Genomic DNA, 16,972 nt, shown 5'->3' with positions numbered 1-16,972 from the left:
TCCTTGTCAGCACCTTGGTAGATGTATAGAGAACAGTGTAAAGGATATGCATACTGTTGTTAGGGTGTAGATGGTTAATTTAATCCGAGGTGGTATTATTTCTTATTATGATAATTTTGTGCTAAGTAGCTCGGCTTGTAGGCGAATAAATACGGTAGATTCTTACGTTTGCGAACGGCTGCAGTGTTCGTTTCACTTCCTTCGATGTTAATTTCTGTGTAAAGATTAGAGCACATGTCAAGTTTTGCTTTTCTTCGGGAAAAATCAAAACGAAATTACTACTTTTAACTCCGAATCAGCGGTGATTGCCTCATTTCCCCATCACAAAACAGCCCCTGATCTCTCACCAACTTCCTAACCCACCCCTCCTAAAATGTATGCCTCAGTCAAACAACGCATTTGAACGACGCCATTTCTTGATGCTTTTGAGAACTGTAAGTGGTTAGTTACTGCGTAATATCATATACGTATTTCTTTGTTCAATTTACCGTAGTAACATAAGCCAAGGTTCAAATTTAATTACTTTTACCTATCAAGATTTACGCTTTTGGAGACCTGAGAAGTATGCGAACATAGCGCCCTACCGACGTGTTAATTTCTTTCCGAAGAGCTTTTGTCTTCGAATCACTTTAATTGAATGTGATATTGAATGCACCTTTTAATGAAATTATCTGTAAAAGAGTTTAGAAGGAACTGTCTAATTGGAACATGAATATTGATGATTCGCAGCTTTGTTCTTTTCATGCATAATTTCGTTGCGAAGTAAACGGGGAAATTAGTTGACATCGAATCGAACGCGCGGCTCTTTCGTACTCAAAACATTCGTATCGAATACGCGTTGATTGCCTCTGCAAGCCAATTTGACGGAGTTTCGGTCGATTCTTTGGAGAAACGCAGAACAGTTTAAACCTGGTAAGTAGTTTTCTGTTTAATTATTGATGCCTGATCGTTTTGATTTCAATATCCCCACCTTCGATTTGAAGTTATCTCTTATCAAATAAACCTCGGTTGGTTTTCGAAAATATTTGATGGTGTTTCATGTACTCTGCTTGGAAACCTTAAATGGTTCAGCTGTGATGCATAGAAGCTTGTTCAGTTTGTCGTTTTTATATTATTCTCTGTTAATGCGTTATTGAATGTTATTGTTGTGAAAGTGTATGTTGGCAAACGAGAAATTTGTTTACATTAGTTGACGTTCATCTTTCTCGTGATTCCCGAAATTAATTTTCACCAACCGAAACTTTTTTACTTATACTAGCTTATTCCACGTGCATACAACTGTATCGTAGAAAGTTATGCGACACACCTCGAAATGTTTTTTTTTTTTTTTTTAGTTTATCAATATTAATTGCCGTTCAGGTCTCATTTACTCAATCAAGAGCCATTATCTCACCTCTCAAAGCTTGCCTGTGTCAAACCTCTCGATACCTCTGTAGTATATTGATACAATGTTTAAGTGATGCTGGTTTTAAATCTTTGGGTAAAGATTTTCTCACAAATTTATACCTTTAAGACAAGACAAATTATATGTATTAAATGTACATGGTAAAGCAGTACTTGTCGACAATATGGTTGCCATAGGTTTGTGTAAACAGTCTGTTATTATGTCTGTCTATATTTAAAATAATATGGGGTGAGATGGAAATCTTAACTAAATTTAGGCATGTGCCATACAACTTTTATTTAACTTCATGGTATGCCACTTTTTTTTTTTAAAGCATTCATTACTTTCAACCTCACTATTATAGACTTTGTTGTGGCTAGTTGACTTTTGGCTAAATTTCAAACCCTGTGTTGGAGTGCCTGCACAAAAATTTTCCTTTTCACATGTGCATCAAATATTACATTAGCATGGTTTGCATGACCTGATAGCTTAATTGCTATTCTTTGTGCCTCTAAATTGATTATAATGTTTGCTAATTAATGGAAAACACAGATCAGCAACAACTACTTGCCTTTTGCTGAATTTCTTTTCCATAGGAGAAAAACCCAAACCATCGCAGCCCAATAATTGACACATTTTTTGACATAAGTAAAACATCAATAATTAAAAGTCAAATTAGCACAAGAGAAGAAAAGTCCATATGAATGATTAAAAATAAGATGCATCGGAAATGCAATTGTGCCAAATTTTTAGGACAGCACAAAACATTTCTAACGTTCTAAAAATAATGGAACATCTTGGAAATTGTTTGGTTTCTTGAAGTGATTGCTCTTGTAGAAAGAAAATCCCAAATTATAACTCAAAAGAGGTCACTGTGGTAGATTAAGTTCCCTCATCTCTCTAAAATATCTCACCTGCTCAGTCAATTTGACTTAAGAAGGCTATCATCCAACAGAACTTTACACTGCCTTGTCAGAATAAAAGACTATTTGTCTATGCAAGAAACAATTGAATAATTAACTAGCATAGTGGTAATTCGAACCACATACTATTCTTGACTACAACCACTATTTAACATATAACTCCAGCAATATCCAAAAGAGTGAATTCTAATTTCCATTTTCCATAGATATCAAATGATTTGCTTTCACCCAAATAAGCATGGATGGGACTATATAATACAATGAGCCAGCTGACTGAGATGCATGTACAAATCACTGATGGTCTGTCTGTTGGAGATCATGAGAGTGACTGTGATGATGACGACAGGCGGGAATTGATCAGTCATTATGCCAATGACAAGTACCTCAGTAAATGGGAAGTGGCTGAAGAGGAAGAAGAGATTGAAGAGGAAACAGAAAAGTTGGATGAGAAAGAGCCAAGTATAGAAAACTCAGAGTAAGTTTTTGTGTTTGTTGATTGTGGCATTTTTAATCCTTTACACCCTAACATCAGTGTTTTTATTCTCTATACTGTTGTCTATACATTTCTTAAGGGGCTGGCAAAGGGAATTTGTTTAACAATGGAGAGGTTCTGTAGTTGCTGATCATTTCCTTTATTCTCGTAACCTTAATGAGTAATACAGGGTTGATACTGTGAAGAGAAAATAATTTCTACTCTTTCTTAGGGATTAGAGGGTTAACCCTTCAAGTCTTTTTAACTCCTTCAATCTGTAAATTGAAGTACAAATTCTCCCCACTGTGGTCTTCAATATTTTGGTTTTCTTTTTGGGTAATTGTTATAATTTGTATCATGGATACTGGCTCAAATTCTTTGTGAATGAGTTGCAAAATGACCCATTCTAGAAACAACTGTAGGTGTAACAAGGTACAAAAAAATGGTTACATTTTCAATAAAGGGTAAAATTTTGTAATTGTTAAGGGAGTCATAAAGTTTGACATAGCTTAGCTCTAAATCAAGATCATGAGAGTGAGATGTGGACAGTTTTTATCCTGGCTTAAAACATATCATTCTTAACCTTTCAACACAGTTCCAATTGATTGGCACATGTAGTGAATGGTAGTCACCACTATCCATGTTCCACAGATTGTCAATTGTAGTTGAGTAAATTGTCATCTCTTCCCTTTTTTGCTAGGAAGAAAGAGGCAGCCGGAGACAAAACTGTCCAACGTTTAGTGACAGCCAGTGACTGTGATGATCTCTCTCTTGTGTCATACAACAGTGTTAGGGACTGTAACCCATCAGCTGCTCCAAAGACAGCCCCCACATCAGTGCATCATCACCTAGGACTGCTGTCTGATTCCACTGGTGACGGATTCAAGGTATGTCCTAACAGACCAACTTCAAGTAGATTTATGCCACAGGCTATTTTGTATGGATCCATCTATTAAAATCTGAGTGGTTTGATGGTTTTAACTGTTATTGCTATTATTTTTATTATTTTTGTTTATCATTATTATTATTGATATTGACATCATTATTATTTGTATTAATTTTATTATTATTGTTATTATTATTGTTGTTGTTATCATTATTATTTTGTAAATATTGACTTTTAGACTATTTATCACTCACAAGTATTTGAAAGATTAAATTCTAAATACTTGCTGTTTATTTTGATAATTTTACCTGTGAACTCCTATTTTGCTTCAGCTATGCAAGTTCTTCAGAGTTAATAAACATTTTTGTACATAAGACACAACTTGTTTTCATTCCATATCCATGGGTAAATATTCTGACTGAGTTGTGAATAAAGCATTATTATTATCATTATTACTATTATTATCATTATTATTATTACTACTCTAGTAGTATGGAACTTCTCTTTCAGGATGTCCACCTCCACTAAGGGTACACAATTTCTAGTGTTAAGGGTGTCCCAAGTGGTCTTAGTTTTCATTGTAATACGCCAAAAGATGTCGAAGCCTTGTTCAGATCGTGTGTACAGAGATACATTCGAGTTGTTAATGTGGTTGTGGGTTTCTCTTCACAGCTTTGGCAAGGTTACGGAGGAAACATTTATTTTAATGCCGTCCGTTGTCAATCAATGCGGATCAACAGTGCCAAGTATGGAAAACTGAAAAAAGACTTTACAAAAAGATGGAAATCTAAATCTTGCACCCCACTGAACAGAAAAGATGGTTATCAGACACAATTATTGAGTTCAGCCAAATCAGATATGGACATAGCGATACCCTCCAGCAGCAATTTAGGCAGTCTACGTATGAGGTCTTGTAAGGAGAAGAAATGCAAGACAGCCACGTGTAGACACAGCGAAATTCCTAAACCTCTAACCGGGAAGATATGTAAGGGGTTCAGTGAAAAACTTTTAACTGAAACGTTTAAGCGGCTACAGGAAGATGGTGGTTGTGGACTGAAAGGGGAATCTTTATCCGTATCTGGGGGACAAGTTGGCGATGCACTGATCGATCCTATAGATAAAGTGAGGCAATTTAATACTCAGTTGAAAGGTAGAGACATTGCAGTGAGTTTGGAGAGAGGCTTCCCTACCTTACTCTCAGATAGTTCATTTTTCTCACACAGTGACCACAGAAGTTCAACTGTGGTCACTGCCAACGCAGACCCATTTGTGAAGCTTCCTGTTCTTGGGAACACTGACGGGAAACACGGAAATAGCAAAACCGAGAATGGAAGCTCAAGTGAGAACAATTCGAACGAGCCGAGGCCTGTGTTCATTATTCCATTTGGTGCATTTGATGATCCTGTAGACAGTGAACCTGAATTAAAACGAAAAGCAGATAGAAGAGAGAAGCCTTTATCTAAGAGCCTTACAGATCGAAATAACAATTCGTCAGGGTCTTTAAAAGAGGCGAAAAATTCTCTGGAAAAACTGGACGATTCTGTTATAACAGAATGCCTCGTAGATAAAGTTGCAGACGGCAGTGCCTATAGTCAAGAAAACGATCAAAATTCAGTCAAGTATTCAGTAGCATCCTCTGGTGTTGTCAAGGATGAAAAGGCGTCATGTAGCCCTCGATCAGCCAAACAAACTGTACCCGACTTTCATCTAAAGAGAGAAATAAGCAACCTTTCTCTGAGTAATTATCTGAAGGCTGTACCCACACGAAGTTCACAGGAACAGGATAATCTGACATCTCCTAGGTCAAATCTGATGCCAAAGATTAGCTACACCAAACGATCGCGAGCCTTGCCGACATTTTACATGGTGAACAATTCCTTGCATCAAGTAAATCACACTGGATTCAATTCACCGCGGGCGAATACCTCTCAGGTATATGGTGGATATTTTCCGACAACAGGCCGAAATGAATCGAAAGTGTTTTACGCAGAGATCAGCACCAGTTCAGAGAAGAACTCCTCGCCAAGTGGTGATGATAAAATGCAAGGATTCTTGAGAAGAACGAGAAGCACAAGCCCCAAGAAAGTTCTTTCAAACTCTCGCATTCCGTTTTTGAAGACCAATTACCTATCCAGAAAGTCACTCTCACGAAAAAGTGTCGAACGATCGCCAAGAGCTCAAAACTCACTAAAATCTGACCAGAGTTTATTGCACGTACCTGTTACAGGACACCAATTTTCGAGGTTGAGTGGAGTCAGTGATAGATAATTATTTTGCCCTCTGGTGCGGTGAAAACGAGACGGGGTCAAACGTGTGCGCATGTGTGAGCGTTGAAACGGCTTAAAGTCTCCAAAAATAGTCTTCCTACATCGTGCTCACAGGCTGTCAAAAACCAGGTCTCACTAGAATTTGAAATAGCTTAAGTTTTTTCTCCAAAAATTTTATTTCCCTATAAAGATTTCTTAACAGTGAATGGTTTGGAGACTTCTGCGAAATTTTAGCTTTTCGTGAATTTTGTGGGGCACCGGTTGGTTTTATGAAGGTCTTCGTATAGAATTTGCGCGGGAAATTGGTGCGCTCCTGGCAGTGATTTTTTGCGTATGCCCACCGTTTGACTGCTGCCTGGACAGCAGACCTAGACAGGCTGTAATCAGGCAATCAGTGGCAATATGCAGGTTTGGAAAGAGTTTTCAAGGCTGTGTTTACGCTTGCAAGTTTTCCTCGGCAAGTGCTGTTATCGGACTCCTCAGGTTTTCAACAAAAACTGAGATTTGCCAAGAGAAAAAGTTAGAAATTTGTTAGTGACGTGAACGACATGAAGATGACGTGACATGACTTGAAGATAACGTGACGTGATAAAGACGTGAAGTGAAGATGACACTGAAAAGTCTGTAGTAGTTTTAAGTGGAATTCTACTCTAACAAATGTTCCTGAACCAGTGTCTTATCGAGACCGTTGAATAGACCATGTATTAGCGTGACTGTTTAGATCTTTTATATCCAGAACTTCCTTTAAGATCAGAATTTAAAGAGTAAATAATATAAATAATAGCTTAATATGATCGATGAAACCCCATAGGGATTTATGAATTGATTTAGTGTTAATATATGTGTTCCCATACTTTTGATACGAGCATGAACGGTGTACCAAGAATTGTGGAAGAGTGGTACGATGATGAATAACGTGACTTACCTACCCATTTAATATCAAGGGGCGCTTTAATTACACGAAAGATGTGTTTGTTGTTAATTGTGGTTGTATTGCTGTGTGAATGTTCAATAACAGGTGGAAGTATTTCGCCTTCTTTTCGGCTAGTCTCGAAAGACACCGAAGACCAACAGTGTAGCAGTCGAAACGTCGCCATTTCCAATCGATATTGTCTGTAGGTTGCGAAACAAACGACCCATTACCCATTCATTTTATTATTCTTCAACATTGTTGTGAGCGTGTCTGTGCCTTTACCCTTACGGTAACTAAATTTAAGTGCTTAAACATTTACAATGAGTGCCGTAAAAAATTCGGGCACTTGTGATTCGTTCCACGTCATGAACAGTTTTTAATAATGCGGAACTTAAATGTTTCCCTTGTATTTTCAATTTAGTGGCTGCTCTAATAACATTTTGAAATAGAGAAAGAAAGAAATGCGTAGCTGGCATGCCCATCATCATCCGCTTGGCGAGCTGCCAATCTTTTCTTAATATCCTCTATATTCGCATGTCTTAACAAAATTCCCGGCCATAGACTACACTTAGCACGTTGAAAAGTAGACTTTACTGAAATAGGCTTACTTAAATATCCGTTTGGACATAGCAATACTTATTGCGAGGTTGCAAAGAAGCATAACTAATTCATGCATAACATCTGCTTTTCTTTTATCACAATTTAGAGACGCATACAATAATTGAAGACAAGCGCGTGTGTTCTGTCAAACTTCGTAATAAGACTATCGCACTTAGTAGTAAGTATAGGAAATCGTATGAACCTGCTCGTGCATTTCGTGATTTATGGGCACGAGTGATGTTTTGAAAGTTCTCAAAACTGCACGAGCCGTAGGCGAGTGCAATTTGAGAACTTTCAAAACATCACGAGTGACCATAAATCACGAAATGCACGAGCAGGTTCATACGATTTTTTATTTATTATATTCTCGATTTTTTTATAATTTGGTGTTCAAATTTGGCGCTTCCCCGATGTTCCCATGGCAACTTCTCCGTATTGCACTCTATAACCTCTATTGCACTCTATAACCTATTTATGCATTCATCATTGACCAATCAGAAACGCGATATTTTGTTGAGTATATAATAAAACTTGCTATCGCATTTTTCAGTACCTTGCAGCAACACTTACCACCCTATGTAGAATGCAACATGTGTTCTCACAAAATGCCATAGCGTACTTTAACAAAATGTGCGATGATCTGTCCTAGCAAAGAGAGACAGCTTTCTTATTACAAAGTGAGACAGGTATTTTATAGTGCGACGATCATTCCAAAATGCGAGAGAACACACGTTTTCCTTAATACATCCCTGTTCTCAAAGTAAAACGGACCGATATTTTGGAGATTTTACTAACAAAACATATATTCATCTCAGTTTCTAAGATCCAAATTCATGCAAATTTGTGACGTAAAATTGTGTTTATATTTCTTTTTAAAAAAACTTCTTGTAGTGGATAAAAAGTTAAAGAAAAGCGCGGAATGTTAGATTCATCCCTGCTTCGAAATATACCTGACCGTTTTTACTTATCGTATGTGTTGCGCAAGCAGTTTGAAAGAAGCCAATGTCTTTCAACTTTCTAGCATAAACATCTGGCTTTCTCTTTCACAAATTTGAAATAACTTACAGATGACAGACAACCTGCTGCTTTCTTAATTTCCAACTTGTTCGCAAAATAAAATTAATTTATCTATTTGAACGTCTACCGATGAAGACGAAAATCCATTTTCGTCCCATTAGCGTATATATATGTTCTAACCTAACACTGCACCAAGCACGAAACAATTCGTTGCGTGTCATTTGCGGGGGTAAAAGAGGAGCAACGTCTTATTGACAAAGGCAAGCTTCATCTTTTATTGACTAATTAAATGTCACTGCGCAGTAAGAACATGAAGAAGTGTTTACAAAAAAAAAATACTGCGAAATTCTTTGTCCATTAACAGGTGAATATATAATTCGTAAAGAAAATTACCCGCCTGAATTACAAGAGAACCCGGAAAATTAAAGCTAGCTATTACATGAAGGCCTTAAATTAACCTGAGACAGTAAACTTCTATTCATTAGCAACCAGAAAGTGTTTGTACATAACCAGCCGATCCGCAGCAGCAAGATCAATGGCAAACATCAGCTCAGCTGGAGACGTAGCACAGCCACCGCTTGTAGGCATATTAGTATTTTTGGCTGCCCTAAACGTCTTTCTCTCCATCAGTTCAACTCTGGCCAATACTCTTATCCTAGTTGCCCTTCATAAAGTGTCGTCTATTTATCCACCAACGAAACTCTTCTTTCGATCTCTGGCGATCAATGATCTTTGTGTTGGCCTAACTTCGCAACCGCTCTTTTGTGTAAGCCTTACGGGTAGAATAACAAACGTACGAAATAATCTACTCTACTACAGCGATCGATTAAATACTACTACAAGTTATGTTCTGTTGATGGTCTCTGTCTTGACATCAACTGCAATAAGTGTGGACAGACTTCTCGCGCTGTTGTTGAGGCTGAGGTACAGACAGACTGTGACATTGAAGCGCGTGCGAAAGATTGTAATTGGCATTTGGTTTATTTCTTGTGTATTAGGCGTATGGCGACACAGTTCATGGGGCGAAGAAGTTTCTCGGGTCACATTCATTGTTTTTCTTGTACTATGTTTGATAATCTCTTTTCTCTCGTACATCAAGATCTATCTTCTCCTGCGCCATTATCAAGAGCAGGTGCAAAACCACTTTCAACAACCAAACAGACCGACAATTCCATTAAATGTGGCAAGATATAAAAGGACGGTTTATGGCATAGCTTGGGTACAGTTGACATTGCTTGTTTGTTATCTCCCCTTCTGTGTTGTGCTCATGTTAATTTCATATGGCAAAATACCTGAGAGTGCATCAGGGATGGTATTTCTTCGTTTCGCAATTACAATTGTTTACCTAAACTCATCTCTGAACCCGATCCTTTACTGCTGGAGGATTATAGAGGTGAAGGAAGCTGCAAAAGATACGATCAGATCATTAAACTGTTTTAAGTCCAACTAGCTAGGCGTTCTCTTTTTTAGTATTGACCTGTGATTGGAGAACGGAGAAACTGTGCTAAATAATGACCTTGGACGAATCGGAAACGAAAGCCGGAATGTGCTCAACAGTTCGACTCATAAATTTAAAGGTGTGATTCTCCAACTGTAAATGTTACGCGGTCCCCAATTTGGATAAACGGTGCCCACCGGCCGACTTGACAGTATCTCTTCTCAGTACTTCTTCTCATCTATTTCATCGTTTCATGAAGTGATTCACTGGCGCTTTTCCCGCGAACCAGATGGTCATAGAATTGCTTCATGAATTGCAATTTTGCTTTGGCGTCGACGAACCACACAGAAGCCAACACAGATCGTGTGCCATATCCCAAAAAGGTTCGAGTGATTCCGAAAACTCGTTTGGCTTTAATTTTCCCAAAGTACCACCAGCTTAGCTCGCAACTGGACCTTTGACACATCGTCCATAGTCAGTATGAAATCATCCTTTTCAGAGATTTTATTCGCATAACGGATAGGTGCTAAGCATATCTCACCTCTGACTGCATCACCATGCGCGGCAAAGCGGATTAAACTTATTTCGTTCAACTCCTTCTGCACAGCGTGCTTGGTGTCATGTTCACCAAGCAAGATTCTCGAGGGCCCAAGTTCTAGTAGCTTGCCAATCATCTCTGCTTCCATTCTCGCACATGGTAGTTCAGATATATATTTTTCTTCGCCGTTCAACAAAGCAACTCCAACATCGATATCTCCCACAATCAGAGCATCCTTCCCACTGTGATAATCCATTGGGCTGTCGTGGATTACCTTGAGGGTAGTCAAGGATTGAACCAGTCTCATCTCATACTAATGTCTCTAACAGATAATTTCCATTCTCGTCCTCCATAGCTTGAAACGGTACCCTGTGCAACTCTCCCTCGTGAAATATGATGATTTTGGAACCCTCTAGGAGATTATCAACAGGCTCAATTATATATATTGTCGTGCCTCGGCCACAAGGCTGTCTTGCATGAACTTTCAAGCGGAACCTCATCATTATCATCATCCTCTTCTTCCACCTCGAAAGGGTGTGCAGGATCTTCCCGTGATTGTGATTGAGAACACTTTTGGCCCGCCTCAGAGACAAAAAACGATCTGTCTTCATAGGAACTACTTCCTCCAAATTTGTACTTTGCATATGTTGCATTATAGTAGCCAAAGACTCAAACAAGTGATCAATATTCTCAGCTTTAAGACGTTGAGGGACTGCGTCCATGACTTCTCTTGACACCTTCTCAAATTTAATGCTCTGGTTTGGTTTCACGACCCGAAGGAAAAGCTCGTTCACATGGTAGGCGATGTACAGAACGACGCTGTCTTCCTTCAATAACAGTGTTTCAATGTCGCTGACTTTCAGTTTTTCGCCCAGGTTAGCTCCTTGAATGAAGCATTGTTTTGACATTAAATCTGCAAGTCCTTTAGCGCACCAAGTTCGTTAATGTGCATAGCTTTGTTCACATCCTCTTCTGACTGGCACATAAAGCAAACAAGCAACTTGAAAGGAAAAATGTTATCGTTGGCAAAAGAGACTCTGAAGTGATCCTCTTTGATAATAGATACTGTTTGATTTCGTTGTAAGTTTTCGATTAAAAATTCGATGAATTAAGCATAAGGAACACTTACCCATCGAAAGGTGTGATTCTAACGCTGCATTGTCATTACAGTAAAGAACCTTATTAAAAAACTTCAACGGGTCTTGAACAGGACAGTAAGGACGATGAGTCTCACTCCCGTAAGGGACCAAGACATAATTTCCTTTCACTATATCTGCACAACATCATGCAGACAAGTGATGAGAATAAAGAAAAATATCAATTATGGAATTACTAATTGATCCGATACCAAATTTTCCAAACTAACAAGGTGAGAATCATTTGGCAGACACTAAGGAGAATTATTAATGAGATCTTGAGAGTTAAAGGGTTAAACAGGCTTTCATCTAACAGAACTTTACACTGCCTTGTTGGAGTAAGTGACTATTTGTCCATGCAAGAAACAACTGAATAATTAACTAGCATACTGGTAATTCTAACCACATACTATTCTACAACCACTGTTCAGCATGTAACTCCAGCAATATCTAAAAGTTACAGTGAATATTTATGTCCATTTTCCATAGATATCAAATGATTTGCCTCAGCCCGAATTAGCATGGGACTATGCTTTACAATTACCCAGCTGTCTGTGATGCATGTACAGATTGGTGATGGTCTGTCTGTTGGGGATCAGGAGAGTGACTGTGATGATGACGACAGGCGGGAATTGATCAGTCATTATGCCAATGACAAGTACCTCAGTAAATGGGAAGTGGCTGAAGAGGAAGAAGAGATTGAAGAAGAAAGAGATTGAAGAAAAGTTGGATGAGAAAGAGCCAAATATAGAAAACTCAGAGTAAGTTTTCGTGTTTGCTGATTGCAGCATTTTTAATCCTTTACACCCTAACATCAGTGTTTTTATTCTCCATACTGTTGTCTTTACATTTCCTAAGCAGCTGACAGGGAGAATTTGTTTAACAATCAAGAGGTTCTGTAGTTGCTGATCATTTCCTTTATTCTCGTAACTTTAATGAGTGATACAGGGGTGATACTGTGAGGAGAAAATAATTTCTACTCTTTCTTAGGGATTAAAGGGTTAACCCTTCAAGTCTTTTTTACTCCTTCAATCGGTAAATTGAAGTACAAATTCTCCCCCACTGTGGTCTTCAATATTTTGGTTTTCTTTTTGGGTAATTGTTATAATTTGTATAATAGATACTGGCTCAAATTCTTTGTGAATGTGTTGCAAAATGACCCATTCTAGAAACAACTGTAGGTATATAAAGGTACAAACAAATGATACAATTTCAATAAAGCTTGGTAGAGGGTATAATTTTGTAATTGTTAAGGGAGTCATAAAGCATGGCATAGCTTAGATCTAAATCAAGATCATCAGAGTGCGAGGTGGATAGTTTTTAGTATGGCTTAAAACATATCTTCCTTGACCTTTTGTACTCAGTTCCAATTGATTGGCACATGTGGTGACTGGTAGTCACCACTATCCGTGTTCCACAGATCATCAATTGTAGTTGAGTAAAATGTCTTCTCTTCCCTTTTTTGCTAGGAAGAAAGAGGCAGCTGGAGACAAAACTGTCCAACGTTTAGTGACAGCCAGTGACTGTGATGATCTCTCTCGTGTGTCGTACAGTAGTGTTAGGGACTTTAACCCATCAGCTGCTCCAAAGACAGCCCCCACATCAGTGTATCATCACCTAGGACTGCTGTCTGAGTCCACTGGTGATGGATTGAAGGTATGTCCTAACAGACCAACTTCAGGTAGATTTATGCCACAGGCTATTTTGTATGGAGCCAACTAAGAACATCTATTAAAATCTGAGTGGTTTGACGGTTTTTACTGTTATTGTTATTATTTTTTATTTTTTTTTAATCGTTATTATTATTATTGATAGTGATATTATCATTATTATTGATATTGATTTTATTATTATTTTTATTATTATTGTCGTTATCATTATTATTTTCTAAATATTGACTTTTAGACTATTTATCGCTCACAAGTATTTGAAAGATTAAATTCTAAATACTTGCTGTTTATTTTGATAATTTTACCTGTGAACGCCTATTTTGCTTCAGCTATGCAAGTTCTTCAAAGTTAAAATACATTTTTGTACACAAGACACAACTTGTTTTTGTTCCATACCCATCGGTAAATATTCTGACAGAGTTGTGAATAAAGCATTATTATTTTTATTATTATTATTATTATTATTATTATCAGTATTATTATTAATACTTTAGTAGTGTGGAACTTCTCTTTCAGGATGTCCACCTCCACTAAGGGTACACAATTTCTAGTGTTGAGGGTGTCCCAAGTGGTCCACAGCTTTGGCAAGGTTACGGAGGAAACATTTATTTTAATGCCGTCCGTTGTCAATCAATGCGGATCAACAGTGCCAAGTATGGAAAACTGAAAAAGGACTTTACAAAAAGATGGAAATCTAAATCTTGCACCCCATTGAACAGAAAAGATGGTTATCAGACACAACTAGTGAGTTCAGCCAAATCAGATATGGACATAGCGATACCCTCCAGCAGCAATCTGGGCAGTCTACGTATGAGATCTTGTAAGGAGAAGAAATGCAAAACAGCCACGTGTAGACACGGCAAAATTCCTAAACCTCTAACTGGGAAGATATGTAAGGGGTTGAGTGAAAAACTTTTAACTGAAACGTTTAAGCGGCTACAGGAAGATGGTGGTTATGGACCGAAAGGGGAATCTTTGTCTGTATCTGGGGGACAAGTTGGCGATGCACTGATCGATCCTATAGATAAAGTGAGGCAATTTAATACTCAGTTGAAAGGTAGAGACATTGCAGTGAGTTTGGAGAGAGGCTTTCCTACCTTACTCTCAGATAGTTCATTTTTCTCACACAGTGACCCTGGAAGTTCAACTGTTGTCGCTAAAAAACAGACCCATTTGTAAAGCTTCCTGTTCTTGGGAACTCTGACGGGAAACAGAAATAGAAAAACCGAGCATGGAAGTTCAACTGAGAACAATTCGAACGAGCCAAGGCCTGTGTTCATTATTCCATTTGGTGCATTTGATGATCCTGTAGACAGTGAACCTTAATTAAAACGAAAAGCAGATAGAAGAGAGAAGCCTTTATCTAAGAGCCTTACAGATCGAAATAACAATTCGCCAGGGTCTTTAAAAGAGGCGAAAAATTCTCTGGAAAAACTGGACGATTCTGTTATAACAGAATGTCCCGTAGATAAAGTTGCAGACGGCAGTGCTTATAGTCAAGAAAACGATCAAAATTCAGTCAAGTATTCAGTAACATCCTCTGGTGTTGTCAAGGATGAAAAGGCGTCATGTAGCCCTCGATCAGCCAAACAAACTGTATCCGACTTTCATCTGAAGAGAGAAATAAGCAACCTTTCTCTGAGTAATTATCTGAAGGCTGTACCCACACGAAGTTCACAGGGACAGGATAGTCTGACATCTCCCAGGTCAAATCTGATGCCAAAGATTAGCTACACCAAACGATCGCGAGCCTTGCCGACATTTTACATGGTGAACAATTCCTTGCATCAAGTAAATCACACTGGATTCAATTCACCGCGGGCGAATACCTCCCAGGTATATGGTGGATATTTTCCGACAACAGGCCGAAATGAATCGAAAGTGTTTTACGCAGAGATCAGCACCACTTCAGAGAAGAACTCCTCGCCAAGTGGTGATGATAAAATGCAAGGATTCTTGAGAAGAACGAGAAGCACAAGCCCCAAGAAAGTTCTTTCAAACTCTCGCATTCCGTTTTTGAAGACCAATTACTTATCCAGAAAGTCAAGTCACGAAAAAGTGTCGAACGATCGCCAAGAGCTCAAAACTCACTATCTGACCAGAGTTTATTGCACGTACCTGTTACAGGACACCAATTTTCGAGGTTGAGTGGAGTCAGTGATAGATAATTATTTTGCCCTCTGGTGGGGTGAAAATGAGACGGGGTCAAACGTGTGCGCATGTGTGAGCGTTGAAACGGCTTAGAGTCTCTAAAAATGGTCTTCCTACATCGTGCTCACAGGCTGTCAAAAACCAGGTCTCACTAGAATTTGAAATAGCTTAAGTTTTTTCTCCAAAAATTTTATTTCCCTATAAAGATTTCTTAACAGTGAATTGTTTGGAGACTTCTGCGAAATTTTAGCTTTTCGTGAATTTTGTGGGGCACCGGTTGGTTTTATGGAGGTCTTCGTATAGAATTTGCGCGGGAAATTGGTGCGCTCCTGGCACTGATTTTTTGCGCATGCCCACCGTTTGACCGCTGCCTAGACAGTAGACCTAGACAGGCTGTAATCAGGCAATCAGTGGCAATATGCAGGTTTGGAAAGAGTTTTCAAGGCTGTGTTTACGCTTGCAAGTTTTCCTCGGCAAGTGCTGTTATCGGACTCCTCAGGTTTTCAACAAAAACTGAGATTTGCCAAGAGAAAAAGTTAGAAATTTGTTAGTGACGTGGATGACATGAAGATGACGTGCATGACTTGAAGATAACGTGACGTGATAAAGACGTGACGTGAAGATGACACTGAAAAATCTGCAGTAGTTTTAAGTGGAATTCTACTCTAACAAATGTTCCTGAACCAGTGTCTTATCGAGACGTTGGATAGACCATGTATTAGCGTGACTGTCTAGATCTTTAATATCCATTACTTCCTTTAAGATCAGAATTTAAAGACTAAATAATATAAATAATAGCTCAATATGATCGATGAAACCCCATAGGTGCTTATGAATTGATATAGTGTTAATATATGTGTTCCCATACTTTTGATACGAGCATAAACGGTGTACCAAGAATTGTGAAAGAGTGGTACGATGATGAATATCGTGACTTACCTACCCATTTAATATCAAGGGGCGCTTTAATTATACGAAAAATGTGTTTGTTGTTAATTGTGGTTGTATTGCTGTGTGAATGTTCAAATATCATGATCACCAACAGATGGCAGTATTTCGCCTTCTTTTCGGTTAGTCTCGAAAGACACCGAAGACCAACAGTGTAGCAGTCGAAACATCGCCATTTCCAATCGATATTGCCTGTAGGTTGCGAAACAAACGACTAATTGCCCATCTATTTTATTATTCTTCAACATTCTTGTGAGCGTGTCTGCGCCTTTACCCTTACGGTAACAAAATTTAAGTGCATAAACATTTACAATGGGTGCCGTAAAAAATTCAGGCACTTGTGATTCGTTTCACGTCATGAACAATTTTCAATAAAGTAGAACTTAAATGTTTCCCTTATATTTTCAATTTAGTGGCTGCTCTGATAACATTTTGAAATGGAGAAAGAAAGAAATGCGTAGCTGGCATGCTCGTCATCAACCGCTTGGCGAGCTACCAATCTTTTCTTAATATCCTCTTTATTCGCATGTCTCAACAAAATTCCCGGCCATAGACTACACTTAGCACGTTGAAAAGTAGACTTCATTGAAATAGGCTTACTTTAATGTCCGTTTAGACATATCAACATT

At 38.4% G+C, this 16,972-nt stretch overlaps 1 protein-coding gene and 1 pseudogene across 2 annotated transcripts; both read left to right on the top strand.

Moving 5' to 3' along the window:
* Window positions 1–372: 372 nt before the first annotated feature.
* LOC131794750 (uncharacterized) lies at window positions 373–6,893 on the top strand. Of its 2 annotated transcripts, none has more exons than XM_059112298.2 (4): window positions 373–434; window positions 2,514–2,782; window positions 3,480–3,666; window positions 4,338–6,893. In XM_059112298.2, exons 2-4 carry the CDS (start codon window positions 2,550–2,552, stop codon window positions 5,931–5,933), a joined length of 2,016 nt encoding a protein of 671 aa, XP_058968281.2. In that variant the 5' UTR covers window positions 373–434; window positions 2,514–2,549; the 3' UTR covers window positions 5,934–6,893. The 2 variants fall into 2 exon arrangements, with proteins under 2 accessions (XP_058968281.2, XP_058968280.2); XM_059112297.2 differs by lacking the exon at window positions 373–434 and adding an exon at window positions 496–912.
* Window positions 6,894–12,127: 5,234 nt separating this feature from the next.
* LOC136280467 (uncharacterized) lies at window positions 12,128–16,657 on the top strand (annotated as a pseudogene).
* Window positions 16,658–16,972: the final 315 nt, after the last annotated feature.

Source organism: Pocillopora verrucosa, chromosome 4 (genome assembly GCF_036669915.1).
Source record: "Pocillopora verrucosa isolate sample1 chromosome 4, ASM3666991v2, whole genome shotgun sequence".
NCBI lineage: Eukaryota > Metazoa > Cnidaria > Anthozoa > Scleractinia > Pocilloporidae > Pocillopora > Pocillopora verrucosa.
Note: the sequence above shows the minus strand (reverse complement) of the source record. Positions and strands in the feature narration are given on the sequence as shown.

Bases quoted from the DNA above. Each gene is read 5' to 3' on its own strand.
- LOC131794750 (XM_059112298.2), top strand. From the start codon at position 2,550: ATGGGACTATATAATACAATGAGCCAGCTGACTGAGATGCATGTACAA. The intron at 2,783-3,479 runs GTAAGTTTTTGT...CTTTTTTGCTAG, and splicing joins CCAAGTATAGAAAACTCAGA to GAAGAAAGAGGCAGCCGGAG. The intron at 3,667-4,337 runs GTATGTCCTAAC...TTCTCTTCACAG, and splicing joins CCACTGGTGACGGATTCAAG to CTTTGGCAAGGTTACGGAGG.